This window comes from Globicephala melas, chromosome 5 (assembly GCF_963455315.2).
Source record: "Globicephala melas chromosome 5, mGloMel1.2, whole genome shotgun sequence".
NCBI lineage: Eukaryota > Metazoa > Chordata > Mammalia > Artiodactyla > Delphinidae > Globicephala > Globicephala melas.
In genome coordinates, this window is record NC_083318.1 from 33,743,953 (window position 1) to 33,768,204 (window position 24,252).

At 39.0% G+C, this 24,252-nt stretch overlaps 1 protein-coding gene across 1 annotated transcript in view; it reads right to left on the bottom strand.

Moving 5' to 3' along the window:
- Positions 1-24,252, bottom strand: part of ARHGEF38 (Rho guanine nucleotide exchange factor 38) — a 153,976-nt gene that overhangs the window by 72,632 nt on the left and 57,092 nt on the right. The window contains exon 3 of the mRNA XM_030864144.2: positions 3,089-3,212. Within this exon, the coding sequence (XP_030720004.1) occupies positions 3,089-3,212 (124 nt within the window). The remainder of the gene's footprint in view (positions 1-3,088; positions 3,213-24,252) is intronic.

Here is a 24,252-nt window from a genome sequence, read left to right on the forward strand (position 1 = left end):
CCACCCAGCATGGGTCATAACATAACTAGCTGCTGTACTGTGGACAGCAGGATTTGTAGCATCAAATACAGCTCCCACCACCATCAAAACAGGAAGCAACTAGCTGTTGCTACCTGCTCAAGCCCAAAGTCATCATTTTATCAGCCAGTACCCTGTATGCCGTACTTCTAAGGAAGATGTAAGTACTGTTGAGACTGGAAAGGTTGGGAAAGGAGAGATGGGCTCTCTTTCAGAGGTTACCATGTGAGAACTCTGGCAATTGAACCTGCCTCTTACTCTCTGCTAAGAGAGGCCATGTCAGAAATTGAAGTACGATATAGAGGTCTTACCAAATCTCTTGTGATGCAACTATTAATAATGATCCTCCTCTAAAAAGGAGAAAATCCAGGACAAATGCTAAACTGGACTGAATGCGTGAATAGGCTAAAACCAGAATGTTCTAGGCAAATCAGGATACGTGACTCCTTAAACCTGGAATTGCTTTTGACTCCAGCAAATACAACCAACCTCTACATTTTGTTTGTGCTTTTTTCTACGTTTCTCTTGAGTCTGACCCCATTTTTTATTCTCATTTTATCCACCTCAGCCTAGATGCTTGTTACCACATGGCTAAATTATCTATAATAACATATTTACTCATTTTCTCCTTCCACTCATTCTCTTCATACCTTCCATAGTTTCCTTTCTCCAAAAACTTTTGTGTCTCATTACCTCCTTGCTGAAAAATTTTTTAATGGCTTCTCATTACCTGCAGAGTAATTTCCAAACTTGGATTCCAGGTATGGTCTGTCCCTATTCTATACTTACAGATTCATTTCTCACTTCTCCCTTACATGAGTCCTTCACTCCAGCTTGACTTGGTCACTGACCATTTCCTAAACGCTTGGCACTTCCTGTCCATGGTTTTGTTCATGCTGTTACTTCTACTTAGTCTTCCCAATCTGAACCTCACTTGCTGAAATCTGACCTACACTTTAAGCCCAAGTAACACCTTTAAGAATTCTCTGATTCCCCATCTAGAAGTAGTCTCTTTATCCCCTGAAGTTCTGCAGTAGTGTAGAAAATACTCTGATGATGTATTAAACAAGTGTCTTCAATTCAAGAGGCTATTTGCGGGACTTCCCTCGTGGTCCAGTGGTTAAGACTCCATGCTCCCAACGCAGGGGACATGGGTTTGATCCCTGGTCGGGGAACTAGATCCCACATGCTGCAACTAAAGTATCCCATATGCTGCAACTAAAGATCCTGCATCCCGCAACTAAGACCCGAGCAGCCAAATAAATAAATTAAAAAAAAAAAAAAAAAAGAGGCTATTTGCAAACTTTTGGAGGAAACGTGATCTCTTTCATCTTTTAATCCCTAGTAATGTCACACAACATCTTAATTATTGCACACGCTGCTGCTTGATAACTATTCACTGAGTGAATAAATAAATGAATGGCCAATGAATCCACACTAGAGTGATAATGAAGAGTCCTTCCTTTAGAAATTATTTTTGCAATTTTTTGGAAACTATATAAGTCAGCTTGAGCTATCATAACAAAATAACATAGATTGAGTGGCTTAAGCAACAGACATTTATTTATCACAGTTCTGGAGACTGGGAAGTCCAAGATCAAGGTGCCAGCAGATTCAGTTCCTGGTGAGGACTTCCTTCCGGGCTTGCAGACAGCTGCCTTCCTGAGTCCTTACATGGTGGAGAGGGAACTCTGGTATCTCTTTCTCTCTTTATAAGGACACTAATTCCATCATGGATCAACCCCCTCATGACTTCAGCTAAATAAAAAGTACCTCCCTAAAGTCTCACCTCCTAATACCATCATGTCAGGTGTTAGAGCTTTCACATATGAATTTGAGGGGAACACAAACATTTAGTACATAATCATACGAAGTGACTGAACTTAAACCTGTCAGTGGGAGAATCTTTTTGAGTGGGCTGGCCTTTGGGCATGTAAAATACTACAAATAGCCAGGTTGTTTCACCTTTGTATAAGATCAGCTTTGCTTATTAAACTTTGGGTCTTCCTTAAATATGAAACAAAATCAATTTCATGCCATTTTTATACTCTGATTCCCATTAACAAACAAATACGTAATGAGGATGAATAAAGTTATAAGGTGTAAATGTGTGTTTGTGTCTCTGTGCGTCTCAAAGAAAGGATCCACATCAAACCGATAACAGTGGTTACTTAAGGGGATGTTAGTCACATTGGAGGGTGAATTAGATGCTGTGTACTCCAGAACTGTTTTAATACTTTGTAATGAGCATATATTGAGTATTATGTGTGAAATAGAAAAATGATGACAACACATTTTAAAGAATTCTTAGCCTCCATGGCACTGTGTCTGTGATATCTTAGTTGCGGCAGCTGCCTTCAAGTTCAGAACACAGTATTCCTTTTGAAGCTCCCAAGAATCATCGCACATACCCAGCTATTCACTGGGTGAATAAATAAATAAATGGCCAATGAATGGAGAAAATGGAGAGAACAAAAGTTTGACCCAACACTTTTCCAGTAATTTCTTTGTATTTTTTTCAAAATCTTATCAGAGTGAGAAAATAATCTATGACTGTCTAGAAACATATTTGGAAAGCAAATAATACAGAGAAAAAAGGAAAAGCATGGAAAAAGTAGTTGTTAAGTGTTTGAACGATCGTATAAACTTTCCATGCAAAAAAAATTACAATCCAAAAATCAATGGATTCCTAATCATAAGATGAATAAGAGACATTGTGACTAAAATCAGTAAAGCTATTAAAGTATTTAAATGTTTAATTCTTTAAGAATCAAGTGTTAGCCATAAAAGCAAATGAGAGAACATCTGGAAGGCCAAGAGCTTGAAAGATTGAAAATTAAAAAGCAAATGGTGTGCTTAGTGCTACTGAGGGACTTCAGCAAATGGATATAAACTCATCTGAAAATAAATACAGAGTTTGTATAATTACAATGAGCCTGAAGATGGGGTTTAGCATTTATATATCTCCTGGGAAGCTTGGTGAGTCAGAAACATAAAACCAAAGCAATGGGAGGCCATTAAAATATTATTTCCTGTCGTATTGGAGAACTCAAGAAGAGAATAAACATACCGATTACTTGCATGGCCGGTTCCACGTCTGTCGTGGCCTCTTCCAACAATGACAGCAGCTTGGCTGATATCCGATGCACCGATTCAATGTTGCTAAACAAGCTATCCACGTCCAGCTGATCAATCTGAAGAAACACAAACACTGAGCACCAGCTGATGGAGAGAGATGCACAGTATTTAGGATGTTTTCTCCTGCTAAACCGTAAGCGTTTTATATGCCAGCCCATGCTGTTTCCATCAACCGTTCCTGTAAACATTCTTATTTGGGATTTCCAGAGGAAATGTGCAGTTTTTCATGCAAGAAGTTGGATGGTGCATCTGTTGTTACCTCCCTCTTTTTCTTTATTTTGACTAAGTTTTAATGAGTTGAGTGTACATCTACATATTCCTGTAAGAACCACAGTGTGAAGAAGATTTGGGCTCCCTAATCGGTATTTTATTAACCGCCCTCTATGAGGGTATGTACTAGTGCATATGCATTTAGAACGTCTTACTGCTTATACAGCAGAAGTCAGAACTTACTCTATGTAAGTGACTATTTTCAAAGCTGTTTTAAAACCACAGATGTTCTCAAAGTGATGACAAGTAGATTTGCTGAGTTGTTTCCTGCTTTGTTTTTTTCTGAAAGAAATGTGAATGGAAATCTTCACCAAACGTATTCTACTAATTAAAGATACATCATATTTGATAACTTGATGCATACCCTCAAAAACCAGTGTAATCATTCCTAGATCTTATAGCTGGTGTTTATAATAACTTATTCATTCACCCGTCTTCACTAAATAATTCCTGAAGTCCTTCTAGGTACCAGGAATTGTAGTAGAGACCAAACCTGTCACAGGCATTGAATGATTCATAGAGGGTTGGCCAATGATCCTAAGCTATCCAAGAAGAGTATGGTGAGCTATGTGCCCAGATTTTGCTGGATCTCACTCAAAATCTTTCTCCTGAGTATAAGTCAGATCTCCTTTCATAATCAAACAGTGTCTAGTGGGTCATGAACAGCTTGGTCCAGGCTCCACTGGGTTGCCACAGGGGATATGAGCAGGTGCCTTTTATTCATGACTTATTGTGCATGAGGTCGTAGGTGGGTAACCGCGTCATCAATAATCGTCATGGAGAAGCTTCAGAGATGAAAAGCAGAGTTACTGGTCCAAAACGAGGTTGACAAAATTAGGGGTGAGAGAGAGACAGGGAGTTCAGCTAAAGATCAGAAAAAAGGAGCCAAGAAATTAAGGGAAGTTGGGCACAAGGTCTATAGGATAAGAGACAGACCTGGAAGAATTCTAGAGCTGAAGGCCAACAACTGCAGCTTCTTTTTTTTTAGGCTCTCAGCTCGGTCTATTTAGGAGTGGGGGAGTGTTGTGGTCCGAATGCTTGGAAAAGAATTTCCACACATAAGGCAAAATGTAAAGAAGATAGAATTTATTAGAGGGAAGGGTCGCTGCTGGAACAGCGGGCCGACTTCCTAGTAGTCTGGGAGAGTCCAGCCTGAACATGTGCTATTGATCACTTTTTATAGCCAGAAAACAGAAGAATGGTCCGAGGTGAAAATTTCGACTGATTGGTCGAGGCACATATACCTTCTATAGGGTTGGAGTGGGACAGGACATATGCCTTTCCTTATTTGGGACAGGTCACGTTGCCCAGGTGGGCGTTGCCCAGGCGGGCACAGGGATTTCGTAACCATCGTCCTTTGTCCTTGAAGCACCATTGTCCTTGGAGCACCACAGGGCGGAGGCAGGCTGCTCGTTATTTTTTTATCCCGTCCTTTTTTGACATTGACCCCATTCTTGATGTCGTTCCCAATACTGGACATGGCTATCATTTTGATCGGGGTGTTCTGTTATTCAACATGGAAGCAATATGTCACATTGTACCTTGTTTAAAATTTTGTGACTGTGTCAGTTGTTTCCTATGCAATATAGTCTGGCTGGATATATGTCCTTCAACCATCTTGGGAAATTCCTCACCTTCCTGTCATCCGTCTGGTTCTCAAGAAAACTCCGAACTTTATTTGTAATCAAATTCTGTGTGATTGTATGTAGTGGGTTTATTTATAGGACTATACAACTTTTTTGTTCAGTTTTTTAAATGTATTCTGAAATTATCTATATATTCATATTTCATTAGTAATAATGAAATCATTATTAGCTCTTAGGGTCTTTAACCCAGTATCTCACAAAATGTTTCTTTGTTAAGCACTCATTTGAACAGGATAGGGCACACATGGCTCTTCTGCCTAAAGTCTATGGATTTTCAAGACTTCTAATTTCTGTATGAGTAAGTATGTTTAGTATTATAGATACAAAATATCTAAAAGGCAGATAACAGTTATATGGCTCTTTTTGTTTATCATAATTTTAAATGGCTCAAATGCCACATATCTCTGAGCACCACTGATTTAACACATTATTTTCTTTATGTATTGCGTATTAATTAAATCACAAAGGCATAACTTTGCATAGTGCAAAATATGTTTTACAAAAGTTTTGTATGAGTCAAATTTTTCTAGATTGATTTATTTTAGATGTGCTAGTTTGATATTTTTTTAAAATCATATTTTGAAATGAATCCTTCTAAAGTATAAAATTTCATCCCTAATTTACTGGCTTTGTAAGCGAGTAGTTCATATAGTATACCCTATTATTATTTCATTTTGTTGTGGAATCTTCATTCTGAGGAACTTACAGTGCTTCATATTTATTATATCATATACAATTCCATCTTCTCTGTAAAATATGAACCTGTTTGAAGATAGGGAAACTCATGCAGAGTGAAGAGAGGTACCATGCTCCAAATTATGAAGGTCAAGACAGAGCTGGAGCTGGAAACTGACCGTTTAGTCCTATGTCATAGTCCATTACCAGCAATAACTAATAATAGAATACTTTGCCATCTTTGTTTGGATTTTTTAGTGTGTTCCTGAGTTTTTTGCTAGGTTGTCAGTTCTACGATTTATTTCTCAAGGTCAGAATACTGTATAGTTGTCTAATTTATATTTTAAATTCATTTAGCAAGGATCTAATTCTGTATTCTATCTATAATCTTAGCGCAATGCAATAAATACTAAATAACAAAAACATAGGTTTTGATTTCTTTTCTTTCTGAAGGACAGAAAGGATTAAAACATCAGTTGGCCTGGTTTCAGTCACCCGTATCACCACAGGCCCATGGGGATTCTGTGAATCATGAACTGAATTCACATTTAGTCACTGATATGCCAAGGAACAAATGTCTCATCCAAATAGGATTTTAAAACTGGTAGATGATTTTCTAACTATTGATATAAATTCAAGGAAGCCTTTACATACATTTATTAATTATTTACTAGAAATGGGCAATACTCAGCTTAGGTTGAGTTATATTTTAAATGAAAATAAATTCATTTTTTTGTAAAAATATTTCTTTTAAGTATACATTATTCTAAGCCAAGTCAATGTATAATAATTTGAAAGTACAAAACAGAAAAATTAAAGGTCAGTATTTTGGGTGACAATTTAATTCTTTGCTTCACAAAAGTATTCACAGGATATACTTCAAATCGCAAGTTCCCATTGCATTTAAATAATTGCTGATCTTACAGTTGTATGTATACAAAACTCCCAAGGCACAAATGTCTAAGTAAAAGAAAACACACCTATAAAATTTTATCAATTCAGAGACTGTAATCATTGGTATCGAATTATTCTGTTACCTCCAGCACCTTATACTCACTGTTTTCAAAAGCTTTTGTTGCATTTTCCTGCATTCACATCCCAGCCCAAGCTCTTCCCTTTGCTTACAAATGCTTTGCCCCCAAATAACTTAAAACATTCTACCTATCTGAAATGGAAAATGGTAATTGTAGTATCTGTCCAGTAGTTTTGCCCATCTTTCTGTCCTTTCTGTTGCTTTTTTGGGAGAAGCCACAGCTCCCCAGCTCTACCTGATCTGGTGGAATTGTCACTCATGGTGCCTGACCCCTCCCTACTCCCTCCAGTGGTGGGCATGTGACCTGCTGGCCACAGCAATTGGTCTAGGATGACAGGTGCCAAAGCATAGCAAATGAGAAGCTTCACTGATTTTTAAAAATGGTTGTTGGGAAAAAAAAGGGCCTGGATTGTCAGCCCTAAATATGTAATTTCTGTCTTCAACAGTCATCTTTGTAGAGAGCTTGACTGTAGTAAGGTCAACACAGAGAGGAAAGCTAAGTCTGACATCGTCATGTGAGCTCCTGGGTCTACCTTGCCTAAAGCAAGACATTCTTATTACAGAAGGTAATAAATGGCCTTTTCTTTTTCTTTTTTACCATAATGTATTTTATTTTATTTTATAGATCTTTATTGGAGTATAACTGCTTCACAATACTGTGCTAACCTCTGTCTCACAACAAAGGGAATCAGCCACATGCACACATAAATCCCCATATCCCCTCCCCCTTGAGCCTCCCTCCCACCCTCCCTAACCCACTCCTCTAGGTCCTCGCAAAGCACCGCGCTGATCTCCCTGTCATATGCAGCTGCTTACCACTAGCTATCTATTTTACATTTGGTAGTATATATATGTCAATGTTACTCTCACTTTGCCCCAGCTTTCCCCTCCCCTCCGTGTCATCAAGTTCATTCTCTATGTCTACGTCTTTATTCCTGCCCTGCCACTAGCTTCATCAGTACCTTTTTTTTTTTTTTTAGATTCCATATATATGTGTGAGCATACGGTATTCATTTTTCTCCTTCTGACTTACTTCACTCTGTATGACAGACTCTAGGTCTATCCACCTCACTACAAATAACTCAGTTTCATTTCTTTTATGACTGGGTAATATTCCATTGTATATATGTGCCACATCTTCTTTATCCATTCATCTGTTGATGGACATTTAGGTTGCTTCCATGACCTGGCTATTGTAAATAGTGCTGCAATGAACATTGTGGTACATGTCACTTTTTGAATTATGGTTTTCTCAGGGTATATGCCCAGTAGTGGGATTGCTGGGTCATATGCTAGTTCTATTTTTAGTTTTTTAAGGAACCTCCATACTGTTCTCCATAGTGGTTGTATCAATTCACATTCCCACCAACAGTGCAGGAGGGTTCCCTTTTCACCACACCCTTTCTAGCATTTATTGTTTCTAGATTTTTTGATAATGGCCATTCTGACCAGTGTGAGGTGATACCTCACTGTAGTTTTGATTTGCATTTCTCTAATAATTAGTGATGTTGAGCATCTCTTCATGTGCCTCTTGGCCCTCTGTATGTCTTTTTTTTTTAACATCTTTATTGGAGTATAACTGTTTTACAATGCTGTGTTAGTTTCTGCTTCATAACAAAGTGAATCAACTCTACATATACATATATCTCCATATCTCCTCCCTCCTGCATCTCCCTCCACACTCCCTATCCCACGCCTCTAGGTGGACACAAAGCACTGAGCTGATCTCACTGTGCTGTGTGGCTGCTTCCCACTACCTATCTATTTTACATTTGGTAGTGTACATATGTCCATGCTACTCTCTCACTTTGTCCCAGCTTATCCTTCCCCCTCCCTGTGTCCTCTAGTCCATTCTCTACGTCTGCATCTTTATTCCTGTCCTGCCCCTAAGTTCTACAGAACCATTTTTTTTTTTTTTTTTAGATTCCATATATATGTGTTAGCATATGGTATTTGTCTTTCTCTCTCTGATTTACTTCACTCTGTATGACTGTCTCTAGGTCCATCCACTTCACTACAAATAACTCAATTCCATTTATTTTTATGGCTGGGTAGTATTCCATTGTATATATGTGTCACATCTTCTTTAGCCATTCATCTGTCAGTGGACACTTAGGTTGCTTCCATGTCCTGGCTATTGTAAATAGAACTGCAGTGAACATTGTGGTACATGACTCTTCTTGAATTATGGTTTTCTCAGGGTATATGCCCAGTAGTGGGATTGCTGGTTCGTATGGTAATTCTATTTGTAGATTTTTAAGGAACCTCCATACTGTTCTCCATATCGACTGTATCAATTTACATTCCCACTAAAAGTGCAGGAGGCTTCCCTTTTCTCCACATCCTCTCCAGCATTTATTGTGTGTAGATTTTTTGATGATAGCCATTCTGGGGCTTCCCTGGTGGTGCAGTGGTTGAGAGTCCACCTGCCGATGCAGGGGACACGGGTTTGTGCCCCAGTCTGGGAAGATCCCACATGCCACGGAGTGGCTGGGCCCGTGAGCCATGGCTGCTGAGCCTCCGTGTCCAGAGCCTGTGCTGTGCAACGGGAGAGGCCACAACAGTGAGAGGCCCGCGTACCGCAAAAAAAAAAAAAAAAAAGCCATTCTGACTGGTGTGAGGTGATACTTCATTGTGGTTTTGATTTGCATTTCTCAAATGATTAATGATGTTGAGCATCCTCTCATGTGTTTGTTGGCAATCTGTATATCTTCTTTGGAGAAATGTCTATTTAGGTCTTCTGCCCATTTTTGGATTGGGTAGTTTGTTTTTTTCCTATTGAGCTGCATGAGCTGCTTATAAATTTTTGAGATTAATCCTTTGTCAGTTGCTTCATTTGCAAATATTTTCTCCCATTCTGAGGGTTGTCTTTTTGTCTGCTTTACAGTTTCCTTTGCTGTGCAAAAGCTTTGAAGTTTCATTAGGTCCCATTTGTTTATTTTTGTTTTTATTTCCATTTCTCTAGGAGGTGGGTCAAAAAGGATCTGGCTGTGATTTATGTCATAGAGTGTTCTGCCTATATTTTCCTCCAAGAGTTTTATAGTGTCTGGCCTTACATTTAGGTCTTTAATCCATTTTGAGTTTATTTTTGTGTATGGTAGGGAGTGTTCTAATTTCATTCTTTTACATGTAGCTGTCCAGTTTTCCCAGCACCACTTATTGAAGAGGCTCTCTTTTCTCCAATGTATATTCTTGCCTCCTTTATCAAAAATAAGGTGACTATATGTGTGTGGGTTTATCTCTGGGAATCCTGTGCTGTTCCATTGATCTATGTTTCTGTTTTTGTGCCAGTACCATACTGTCTTGATTACTGTAACTTTGTAGTATAGTCTGAAGTCAGGGAGCATGATTCCTTCAGTTCTGTTTTTCTTTCTCAAGATGTCCTTGGCTATTTGGGGTCTTTTGTGCTTCCATAGAAATTGTGAAATTTTTTGTTATAGTTCTGTGAAGAATGACATTGGTAATTTGATTGGGATTGCATTGAATCTGTAGATTGCTTTGGGTAAAATTCAAGCTACTTGGAATTTTACTTGTTACCTCTAACCAACAGGGGACTAATACACTTCTCTTTATTTCTAGCCAAAATCTCATTTCCTCTAAGAAAACTTTCTTGCTCCCTTGGTTGGAATGAACCTCTCCCTCTGCTATGCTTCCATGACTCTTTCTTTGATTACCCAATGCTTACATTGAAGCCTATTTTATACATATGAGTTATTTATTAATTTATCTCTCTTTATGTAAAAACTGTGAGTCCCTCCAGGACATTGTCTTTGTGAGTTATTTGAATACCCCCCTGTGTCTAATACAGTGCAAGGCTCACACGTAGCACTCAATAAAAGTTTGACAGTTTGAATTGAATTGAATCATTATAATTCAAATGTCTATTTTGTCTGTGGGAGCCATCAATAAACATTCTTGTTCTTTACTGGGCTCTGAATAACAAGTATGAGAGATCAAAAGTAGTTTAAAGAAAAAAATCAAAATCACCTAATTTTGTTGTTCAGAATATCACATTAAGTGGATATTTGATAATTTTCTGCTTAATTTTATCCAAAAAAACAAAATGTTGTTCTCAGTTTGGCTGTTAGTATACCAAAGATTTGCTGACAAAGGCTCCACTTCCCCTTTCGTTTACACTTGGGAAATCCCTGTTTACTGTGTTCTGCTTAATGAGCCTTGGGACACTCATCCTAAACCTAGTCACAGACAGGAATAACCAAACATTCTTAGGTATTGTGCAGACCCCAACCACAAACACCTTTAAAAGTGGACATTGAAAAGAAATTGAGAAACAAACTGTTAAAAAAAAACAAGCTATTGGGCTTCCCTGGTGGCGCAGTCGTTGAGAGTCCGCCTGCCAATGCAGGGGACACGGGTTCATGCCCTGGTTTGGGAAGATCCCACATGCCACGGAGCGTCTGGGTCCGTGAGCCATGGCTGCTGAGCTTGCATGTCCGGAGCCTGTGCTCTGCAGCAGGAGAGGCTACAACAGTGAGAGGCCCACGTACCGCAAAAAAAAAAAAAAAAAAAACTATTTTCATAAAAGTAGTTCATGTTTATTGTACAAAATTAAAGATAGCTAGCTAAGTAAAAGAAAGAAAATACAATTGCATATTATTCTACCACACAGAAATAACCATTGATATTGTGAGGTATGTCCTCCTTAATTGTTGTTCTCTGTGTGTGTGTGTGCATCTGTACAACAGATTTATATACTTCAAATAATGTTTTAAAATGTTCGTTTTTTTAACTTAGCATAACATGAACATCTTCTCATGTAATTAATTTTCCACAGTTGCAACATTTTAAATGTCAATATTATGTGGAAATACTGTAGTCTAATTAACCAGTCATTCAATATTTGAAATCTAGATAAATTGCCATTTTCACTATTATAAGCAGCTCTACTGGCTAAAACCTGTTCACACCTATGATTATTTACTTATGAAATTAGGAAATAAGTGTAATAGTTGAGCTAAAGTTATTAATGTTTCTTAAGGCTTTTAACAAGTCTTGGTAAATTATAGCAGCAATTGCAAAGATTTTCTTCGAATAACCAATGGATTAAAACCCCTCAGCTGGATATTACTACCCTGACCTCAATTTGGAAATATATTTTTAAGCTTCTAATTTGATGATCAAAATCACAGAACTTTAATGTTCCAGACATATATACAACAACTGTAGAAGAAGGAAGAAAATAAATAGCATTGCTTTTGAGGACCATGGTGATTCCCACCAACCAAACTCTTCTCTGGAAATTGTTTCTAGAAAAGACTTCAGTATTTCTATTTGGTGTGTTTTGGCAGTAGGTCTAGACTCAATTTTGGACACTTTATTAGAATTCATATAGAGGAAATCCACCTTGAACATCATCTGACTCATTCTAACAAAACCTGGGTCCCATCTATCCTTTCTATATGGCACTTCCATGCACAGCATTGTGGTGAGACCTGGATGTATTCACTAAATTAGTTTGCTCCATTATTAATGTTGAAACCTAAAAGAGCAATGATATTAAGATTTTAACTGTAACAAGTAAGGTGAGAGTGGAGGAAAGGTGAAAATGTATTAAAAAGAAAAACAAAAAAAATCCAACCCTGGGCTTCCCTGGTGGCGCAGTGGTTTAGAGTCCGCCTGCCGATGCAGGGGATGCGGGTTCGTGCCCCGGTCCGGGAAGATCCCACATGCCGCGGAGCAGCTAGGCGCATGAGCCATGGCCGCTGAGCCTGTGCGTCCGGAGCCTGTGCTCCGCAACGGGAGAGGCTACAACAGTGAGAGGCCCGCGTACCACAAAAACAACAACAACAAAAACAACCCTAAGAAGTGAGGACCCAATGGGTATGTTATGAGAGCGAAGAACCAGTTCTAGTTTTATTTTTTAGTGAGGCAACTGAGGAGAGGATGGCTTGTGAGACAGAAATTGCAGCAAGTGGGAAAAGAGGATGTTGGCAGAAGGCCCTGGCACCCACAGGGCTAGGATAATTATCTAATTACGATGGCATTCACTCAGACAGTTGGCTTCTAGATTACAAAGATTTTCAGGGTAAACTAGCCATTATTTCATCAGTTTTCTCTAAACTACTGATTTGTCTGTGTGAAATTTCCTGCTGTGAAACTAGATTCTAAACTGGCTAATTGAGTCAAACTGTAAGTTGTATCAATATCACAGCTAGACAGCAAGTCTTTTAACCAATCATGCAGCTAAATGCCCAAGTAGGGGGAACCGTCAAGATGGCGGAGGAGTAAGACGTGGAGATCACCTTCCTCCCCACAAATACATCAAAAATACATCTACGTATGGAACAACTCCTACAGAACACCTACTGAACGCTGGCAGAAGACCTCAGACTTCCCAAAAGGCAAGAAACTCCCCATGTACCTGGGTAGGGCAAAAGAAAAAAGAAAAAACAGAGACAAAAGAATAGGGATGGGACCTGCACCTCTGGGAGGGAGCTGTGAAGGAGGAAAAGTTTCCACACACTAGGAAGCCCCTTCACTGGCAGAGACAGGCAGTGGGCGGCAGGGGGGAGCTTCGGAGCCACAGAGGAGAGCACAATAACAGGGGTGTAGGGGTCAAAGCAGAGAGATTCCCGCAAAGAGGATCGGTGCCAACCAGTGCTCACCAGCCTGAGGCTTGTCTGCTCACCCACAGGGGAGGGTGGAGGCTGGGAGCTGAGGCTCGGTCTTCAGAGGTCAGATCCCAGGGAGCAGACTGGGGTTGGTGGCGTGAACACAGCCTGAAGGGGGCTAGTGCACCACAGCTAGCTGGGAGGGAGTCTGGGAAAAAGACTGGACCTGCCTAAGAGGTAAGAGGCCATTGTTTCAGTGTGTGCAAAGAAGGGGGATTCCTTCCCCATCTGCCCACAGAAGGCAGAGCACTGCCTACATGAGCTCCAGAGACAGGTGTGAGCCACGGCTATCAGCTCAGACCCCAGAGACGGGCATGATACACTAACGCTGCTGCTACAGCCACCAAGAATCCTGTGTGCAAGCACAGGTCACTATCCACACCACCCTTCCCGGGAGCCTGTGCAGCCTGCCAGTGCCACAGTCCCATGATCCAGGGACAAGTTGCCCGGGGGAACACACGGTGCACCTCAGGCTGTTGCAATGTCACATCGGCCTCTGCTGCCACCGGCTCGCCCCGCATTCCAATTATAGCTACATTACCCCTCCCTCCCCCCAGCATGAGTGATCCAGAGCCCCCTAATCAGCCACTGCTTTAACCCCATCCTGTCTGGGTGGGAACAGATGCCTGAGGGCGACCTACACGCAGAGGTGCGGTCATAGCCAAATATGAAACTCAAGAACTGTGCAAACAAAGAAGAGAAAGGGAAATTTCTCCATGCACCCTCAGGAGCAGCGGATTAAATCCTCACAATCAACTTGGTGTACCCTGCATCTGTGGAATACCTGGATAGAAAACAAATCATCCCAAAATTAAAGTGGTGGATTTTGGGAGCAACTGTAGACTTGGGGTTTTCTGTCTGCAACTGATTGGTTTTTGATTTTTATGTTTATCTTAGTATAGTTTTAAGCACTTGTTATCATTGGTGGATTTGTTTATTGGCTTGGTTGCTCTCTTCTTATTTTTTATTATACATTAAAAAATTTTTAATTTATTTATTTTATTATTATTTTGTTTTTCTTTCTTTTTTCTTCCTTTTCTTCTGAGCTGTGTGGCTCACAGGGTCTTGGTGCTCTGGCCTGGTGTCAGGCCTGAGCCTCTGAGGCAGGAGAGCCGACTTCAGGACACTGGTCCACCAGAGAACTACGGCTCAACATAATATCAATCAGTAAGACCTCTCCCAGAGATCTCTGTCTCAACACTAAGACCCAGCTCCACCCAACAGCCAGCAACCTACAGTGATGGACACCCTATGCCAAACAACTAGCAAGACAGGAACACAACCACACCCATTAGCAGAGAGGCTGCCTAAAATCATAATAATGTCACAGACACCCTAAAACACACCACAGGATGCAGTCTTGACCACCAGAAAGACAAGATCCAGCCTCATCCACCAGAACACAGGCACCAGTCCCCTCCACCAGGAAGCCTACACAACCCACTGAACCAACCTTATCCCCTGGGGGCAGACACAGAGAACAGCCGGAACTACAAACCTGCAGCCTGTGGAAAGGAGGCTCCAAACATTAAGTTAAGCAAAATGAGAAGACAGAGAAACACACAGCAAATGAAGGAGCAAGGTAAAACCCCACCAGACCAAACAAATAGGAAATAGGCAGTCTACCTGAAAAAGAATTCAGAGTAATGATAATAAAGATGACCCAAAATCTTAGAAGAAGAATGGAGAAGATACAAGAAACGTTTAACAAGGACCTAGAAGAACTAAAGAGCAAACAAACAATGATGAACAACACAATAAATGAAATGAAAAATTCCTTAGAAGGAATCAATAGAAGAATAACTGAGGCAAAAGAACAGGTAAGTGACATGGAAGATAAAATAGTGGAAATAACTGTTGCAGAGCAGAATAAAGAAAAAAGAATGAAAAGAACTGAGGACAGCCACAGAGACCTATGGGGAAACATTAAATGCAGCAACATTCGAATTATAGGGGTCCCAGAAGAAGAAGAGAAAAAGAAAGGGACTAAGAAAATATTTGAAGAGATTATACTTGAAAACTTCCCTAACATGGGAAATGAAATAGTCAATCAAGTCCAGGAAGCACAGAGAGTCCCATACAGGGCAAATCCAAGGAGAAACATGCAAGACACATATTAATTAAACTATCAAAAGTTAAATACAAGGAAAACATATTAAAAACAGCAAGGGAAAAGCACCAAATAACATGCAAGAGAATCACCATAAGGTTAACAGCTGATTTTTCAGCAGAAACTCTGCAGGCCAGAAGGGAGTGGCAGGACATATTTAAAGCGATGAAAGGGAAAAACCTACAACCAATATTACTCTACCCAGCAAGGATCTCATTCAGATTCGACAGAGAAATTGAAACCTTTACAGACAAGCAAAAGCTAAGAAAATTCAGCACCACCAAACCAGCTTTACAGCAAATGCTAAAGGACCTTCTCTATGTAGGAAACACAAGAGAAGGAAAAGACCTACAAAAACAAACCCAAAACAATTAAGAAAATGGAAATAGGAACATACATATCGATAATTACCTTAAATGTACATGGATTAAATGTTCCAACCAAAAGACATAGACTGGCTGAATGGATACAAATACAAGACCCGCGGCTTCCCTGGTGGCGCCGTGGTTGAGAGTCCGCCTGCTGATGCAGGGGACACGGGTTCGTGCCCCAGTCTGGGAAGATCCCACATGCCGTGGAGCAGCTAGGTCCGTGAGCCATGGCCGCTGAGCCTGCACGTCTGGAGCCTGTGCTCTGCAATGGGAGAGACCCACGTACCGCAAAAAAAAAAAAAAAAAAAAAGACCCGTATATATGCTGTCTACAAGAGAGCCACTTTGACGTAGGGACACACACAGACTGAGAGTGAGGGCATGGAAAAAGGTATTCCATACAAAAGGTAATAAGATAAAGCTGGAGTAGCAATTCTCATATCAGACAAAATAGATTTAAAATAAACACTATTACAAGAGGTAAAAATGGACACTACATAATGATCAAGGGACCAGTCCAGGAAGAAGATATAAGAATTGTAAATATTTATGCACCCAACATAGGAGCACCTCAATACATAAGGCAAATGCTAACAGCCATAAAACGGGAAATCCACAATAACACAATCATAGTAGGGGACTTTAACACCCCACTTTCACCAATGGACAGATCATCCAAAATGAAAATAAATAAGGAAACACAAGCTTTAAATGATATATTAAACAAGATGGACTTAATTGATATTTATAGGACATTCCATCCTAAAACAACAGAATACACTTCCTTCTCAAGTGCTCATGGAACATTCTCCCGGATAGATGATGTCTTGGGTCACAAATCAAGCCCTGGTAAATGTTAGAAAATTGAAATCGTATCAAGTATGTTTTCCGGCCACAATGCTGTGAGACTATATATCAATTACAGGAAAAACTATGTAAAAAATACAAACACATGGAGGCTAAACAATACACTACTAAATAACTAAGAGATCACTGAAGAAATCAAAGAGGAAATCAAAAAATATCTAGAAACAAATGACAATGAAAACACGATGATCAAAAGCCTATGGGATGCAGCAAAAACAGTTCTAAGAGGGAAGTTTATAGCAATACAATCCTACATCATGAAACAAGAAAAATCTGAAATAAACAATCTCACTTTACACCTAAAACAATTAGAGAAAGAAGAACAAAATACCCAAAGTTAGCAGAAGGAAAGAAATCAAAAAGGTCAATCAGAAATAAATGAGAAAGAAATGAAGAAAACAATAGCAAAGATCAGTAAAACTAAAAGCTGGTCTATGAGAAGATAAATAAAATTGCTAATCCACTAGCCAGACTAGTGGTTTAGCAAGGTGAAGTAACAACTGACACTGCAGAAATACAAAGGATCATAAGAGATTACTACAAGCAACTATATTCCAACAAAATGGACAACCTGGAAGAAATGGACAAATTCTTACACAAGCACAACCTTCTGAGTCTGAACCAGGAAGAAACAGAAAATAGAAACAGAACAATCACAAGCACTGAAATTGAAACTATGATTAAAAATCTTCCAACAAACAAAAGCCCAGGACCAGATGGCTTCACAGGCTAATTCTATCAAACATTTAGAGAAGAGCAAACACCCATCCTTCTCAAACTCTTCCAAAATATAGCAGAGGGAGGAGCACTCCCAAATTCCTTCTACGAGGCCACCATCACCCTGATACCAAAACCACACAAAGATGTCACAAAAAAAGAATACTACAGGCCAATATCACTGATGAACATAGATGCAAAATTCCTCAACAAAATACCAGCAAACAGAATCCAACAGCACATTAAATGGATCATACACCATGATCAAGTGGGGTTTATCCCAGGAATACAAGAATTCTTCAATATACACAAATCAATCAATGTGATACACCATATTGCTAAGGATAGGATAAAAACCTAAACCTATCCTGAACGATAAAAACCACATGATAATCTCAGTAGATGCAGAAAAATCTTTCGACAAAATTCAGTACGCATTTATGATAAAATCTCTCCAGAAACTTACTTATGATAAACTTATGATAAAAACTTATGATAAACTTATGATAAAAACTTATGATAAACATGATAAAAACTCTGAGGGAACTTATCTCAACATAATAAACGCCATATATGACACACCCACAGCCAACATCATTCTCAACGGTGAAAAATTGAAACCATTTCCTGTAAAATCAGGAAAAAGACAAGGTTGCCCCACTCTCACCACTGTTATTCAACACAGTTTTGGAAGTTTTAGCCACAGCAGTTAGAGAAGAAAAATAGAGAAATAAAAGAAATCCAAATCAGAAAAGAAGAAGTAAAACTGTCACTGTTTGCAGATGACATGATATTATACATAGAGAATCCTAAAGATTCTACCAGCATACTGCTAGAGCTAATCAATGTATTTGGTAAAGTAGCAGGATACAAAATTAATGCACAGAAATCTCTTCCATTCCTATACACTAATGATGAAAAAGCTGAACGAGAAATTAAGGAAACTCTCCTATTTACCATTGCAACAAATAGAATAAAATATCTAGGAATAAACCTACCTAAGGACACAAAAGACCTGTATGCAGAAAATTATAAGACACTGATGAAAGAAATTAAAGATGATCGAAACAGATGGAGAGATACACCATGTTCTTGGATTGGAAGAATCAACATTGTGAAAATGATACTACCCAAAGCAATCTACAGATACAATGCAATCCCTATCAAACTACCAATGGCATTTTTCACAGAACTAGAACAAGAAATTTCACAGTATGTATGGAAACACAAAAGACCCTGAATAGCCTAAGCAATCTTGAGAAAGAAAAATGGAGCTGGAGGAATCAGGCTCCCTGACTTGAGGCTATACTACAAAGTTACAGTAATTAAAACAGTATGGTACTGGCATAAAAACAGAAATATAGATCAATGGAACAGGATAGAAAGCCCAGAGATAAACCCACGCCCATTTGGTCACCTTATCTGTGATAAAGGAGGCAAGAATATACATTGGAGAAAAGAGAGCCTCTTCAATAAGTGGTGCTGGGGAAACTGGACAGCTACATGTAAAAGAATGAAATTAGAACAATCCCTAACAACATACACAAAAATAAGCTCAAAATGGATTAAAGATCTAAATGTAATGCCAGAAACTATCAAACTCTTAGAGGAAAAGATAGGCAGAACACTCTATGACATAAATCACAGCCAGATCCTTTTTGACCCACCTCCTAGAGAAATGGAAATAAGAACAAAAATAAACAAATGGCACCTAATAAACTTAAAAGCTTTTGCGCATCAAAGGAAACCATAAATAAGATGAAAAGACAACCCTCAGAATGGGAGAAAATATTTGCATATGAAACAACTGACAAAGGATTAATCTCAAAAATTTACAAGCAGCTCATGCAGCTCAATAAGAAAAAAAAGAAAAACCCAATCCAAAAATGGGCAGAAGACCTAAATAGAAATTTCTCCAAAGAAGATATACAGATTTCCAACAAACACATGAAAGGATACTCAACATCACTAATCATTAGAGAAATGTAAATCAAAACTACAATGAGGTGTCACCTCACACCAGTCAGAATGGCCATCATCAAAAAATCTATAAACAATAAATGCTGGAGAAGGTTTGGAGAAAAGTGAACCCCCTTGCACTCTTGGTGGGAATTTAAATTGATACAGCCACTATGGAGAACAGTATGGAGGTTCCTTTAAAAACTAAAAATAGAACTACCATATGACCCAGCAATCCCACTACTGGGCATATTCCCTGAGAAAACCATAATTCAAAAAGAGACATGTATCACAATGTTTATTGCAGCACTGTTTACTATAGCCAGGACATGGAAGCAACCTAAATGTCCATCAACAGATGAATGGATAAAGAAGATATGGCACATTTATACAATGGAACATTACTCAGCCATAAAAGGAAATGAAATTGATTTATTTGTATTTTGGTGGATGGACCTAGAGTCTGTCATACAGAGTAAAGTAAGTCACACAGAGAGAATCAAATACTGTATGCTAACACATATATATGGAATCTCAAAAAAATGGTATGTGATGAATCTAGGAGCAGGGCAGGAATAAAGATGCACACATAGAGAATGGACTTGAGGACATGGGGCGGGGGAAGGGTAAGCTGGGACGAAATGAGAGAGTGGCATGGATATATATACACTACCAATTATAAAATAGCTAGTGGGAAGCAGCTGCATAGCACAGGGAGATTAGCTCTGTGCTTTGTGACCACCTAGAAGGGGTGGGATAGGGAGGATGGGAGGGAGACAAAAGAGTGAGGGGATATGGGGATATATGTGTATATATAGGTGATTCACTTTGTTATACAGCAGAAACTAACACAACATTGTAAAGCAATTATATTAACATTTTTTAGTAAAGATGTTAAAAAAAAAAAAAAAAAGGAAGGCAAGTTAACAACAACAAACAATTCCCAAGTTACCTGATACCTGCCTGGAAACGTTCCAGGCCAGAAGACATTTATGTGGACAGGCCTGTATCAGTGCAGGGATGTCCATCCCTTTACAGAAAGTAAGGCTGGGACCCTGGGACAGACTTCTCAGCATGAGAAAGAGGAGGAACAGAGCCAAGAGAGGTGAGTGAAGGCCAGACCAGAGACTGTGGTCAAATCTGATAACTTCCGGAGGCCTCTGAGAAAGGAAGAGGATTGAGAAGTTCATCCCAAACTTCCTTTTGACTAATAATAGAAAAGGAAGGTGCTTATATTGATATCCTCAGATAAAAGGTAGAGAGTAGACCAAGGGTCCTGCTTTGTTTTTCTTATCTGCCTTAACTCGCGGACAGGCAGGAAAGAGTTCCTTGGTGGTGGTTGGAGGTGGTCTTCGGGCTCCCTGTCCTTTCCTACTTAGAATTTTATATGAAATTCTCAGCAGACAAATAGTACTGGTAAGAATAGCCCATCTGAATTGAAGATTCAGTAGGTTTTGTGACCCTTTAGAAATTCTTTTAGAATAAACCCTGAGTTACATTGTGGAAACACAGGAAAAAATAATTTGGAAACTGTTTGAAACAGCCAATGAGATTATAAGTAAAATATGTAAATTTTTTATGCACCCAAGTCAGCCACAATATTATATTTAAGGGCTCTGGCTGAGCACAATAACTGGGGTAAACATTTTTGTGCTTTGATCACTTGAGTATTTATTGTGTGTGTGTATTACTCATGTGTGCTTATCCTTTTTCTCCCTGCATCCTCAGACTCAGAGCTTATGAGGTATAAGAACAAACCAGCCCAAACCAACCAACAAACCAAACAAAACTGTTATCGTTTTCAACAGGACATCTATTTCCTTCACATATAATATCTGAAAAAAAATAGTGATATTGGAAAGAACTGGCTCAACATTTACCAATTCTTTTCTTTTAAAATTTTATTTATTTATTTTATTTTTGGCTGCATTGGTTCTTCGTTGCTGCTCATGGGCTTTCTCTAGTTACAGTGATCAGGGGCTACTGTTTATTGTGGTGTGCGGGCCTCTCATTGTGGTGGTTTCTCTTGTTGTGGAGCCCGGGCTCTAGGCACATGGGCTTCAGTAATTGTAGCATGTGGGCTCAGTAGTTGCAGCTCACGGGCTCCAGAGCACAGGCTCAGCAGCTGTGGTGCACGGGCACAGCTGCTCTGCAACATGTGGGATCTTTCCGGACCAGGGCTCGAACCCACGTCCCCTGCATTGGCAGGTGGGCTCTCAACCACTGCATCACCAGGGAAGCCCTGGACTGAATTAAAAAAAAAAATTGTTTTCCTCATTTACTAGTTTGGAAAATGTGTATTCTCTTTCTTTTCCTTTCTTTTTCTTTTAGTAGTAGTTTTTTTTTTTAATTTTAATTTTTGAGTTTTATATATTTTTTAAATACAGCAGGTTCTCATTAGTCATCAATTTTATACACATCAGTGTATACATGTCAATCCCAATCGCCCAATTCATCACACCACCATCCCCGCCCCCCTGCAGCTTCCCGCCCTTGGTGTCCATACGTTTGTTCTCTACATCTGTGTCTCAACTTCTGCCCTGCACACTGGTTCATCTGTACCATTTTTCTAGGTTCCACATACATGCGTTAATATACGATATTTGTTTTTCTCTTTCTGACTTACTTCACTCTGTATGACAGTCTCTAGAGCCATCCACGTCTCAACAAATGACCCATTTTCGTTCCTTTTTATGGCTGAGTAATATTGCATTGTATATATGTACCACATCTTCTTTATCCATTCGTCTGTTGATGGGCATTTAGGTTGCTTGCATGACCTGGTTATTGTAAATAGTGCTGCAATGAACATTGGGGTGCATGTGTATTTTTGAATTGTGGTTTTCTCTGGGTATATGCCCAGTAGTGGGATTGCTGGATCATATGGTAATTCTATTTTTAGTTTTTTAAGGAACCTCAATACTGTTCTCCATAGTGGCTGTATCAGTTTACACTCCCACCAACAGTGCAAGAGGATTCCCTTTTCTCCACACCCTCTCCAGCATTTGTTGTTTGTAGATTTTCTGATGATGCCCATTCTAACTGGTGTGAGGTGATACCTCATTGTAGTTTTGATTTGCATTTCTCTAATAATTAGTGATGTTGAGCAGCTTTTCATGTACTTCTTGGCCATCTGTGTGTCTTCTTTGGAGAAATATCTATTTAGGTCTTCTGCGCATCTTTGGATTGGGTTGTTCATTTTTTAAATATTGAGCTGCATGAGCTGTTTATATATTTTGGAGATTAATCCTTTGTCCATTGATTCATTTGCAAATATATTCTACCATTCTGAGGGTTGTCTATTCGTCTTGTTTATGGTTTCCTTTGCTGTGTAAAAGCTTTGAAGTTTCATTAGGCCCCATTTGTTTATTTTTGTTTTTATTTCCATTACTCTAGGAGGTGGATCAAAAAAGATCTTGCTGTGATTTATGTCAAGGAGTGTTCTTCCTATGTTTTCTCTAAGAGTTTTATAGTGTCTGGTCTTAAATTTAAGTCTTGAATCCATTTTGGGTTTATTTTTGTGTATGGTGTTAGGGAGTGTTCTAATTTCATTCTTTTACATGTAGCTGTCCAGTTTTTCCAGCACCACTTATGGAAGAGACTGTTTTTTCTCCATTGCATATCCTTGCCTCCTTTGTCGTAGATTAGTTGACCATAGGTGCATGGGTTTATCTCTGGTTGACCATAGGTGCATGGGTTTATCTCTGGGATTTCTATCCTGTTCCATTGATCTATGTTTCTGTTTTTCTGCCAGTACCATATTGTCTTAATTAGTGTAGCTTTGTACTATAGTCTGAAGCCAGGGGGTCTGATTTCTCCAGCTCCGTTTTTTTCCCTCAAGACTGCTTTGACTATTTGGGGTCTTTTGTGTCTCCATACAAATTTAAGATTTTTTGTTCTAGGTCTGTAAAAAATGCCATTGGTAATTTGATAGGGATTGCACTGAATCTATAGATTGCTTTGGGTAGTATAGACATTTTCACAATATTGATTTTTCCAATCCAAGAACATGGTATATCTCTCCATCTGTTGGTATCATCTTTAATTTCTTTCATCAGTGTCTTATAGTTTTCTCCATACAGGTCTTTTGTCTCCCTAGGTAGGTTTATTCCTAGGTATTTTATTGTTTTTGTTGCAGTGGTAAATGGGAGTGTTTCCTTAAATCTCTTTCAGATTCTTCATCATTAGTGTATAGGAATGCAAGAGATTACTGTGCATTAATTTTGTATCCTGCAACTTTACCAAATTCATTGATTAGCTCTAGTAGTATTCTGGTGGCATTTTTAGGATTCTGTATTTATAATATCATGTCATCTGCAAATAGTGATAGTTTTACTTCTTCTTTTCCGATTTTTATTCATTTTATTTCTTTCTCTCCTCTGATTGTCGTGGATAGGACTTCCAAAATTATGTTGAAAAATAGTGGTGAGAGTGGACCTCCTTGTCTTTTTCCTGATCTTAGAGGAAATGCTTTCAGTTTTTCACCATTGAGAATGATGTTTGCTGTGGGTTTCTCGTATATGGCCTTTATTATGTTGAGGTTGGTTCCCTCTATGCCCACTTTCTGGAGAGTTTTTATCATAAATGGGTGTTGAATTTTGTCGAAAGCTGTTTCTGCATCTATTGAGATGATCATAGGTTTTTATTCTTCAAGTTGTTAATATGGTGTACAACATTGATTGATTTGCATATATTGGAGAATCCTTGCATCCCTGGAATAAATCCCACTTGATCGTGGTGTATGACCCTTTTAATGTATTGTTGGATTCTGTTTGCTAGTATTTTCTTGAGGATTGTTGCATCTATATTCATCAGTG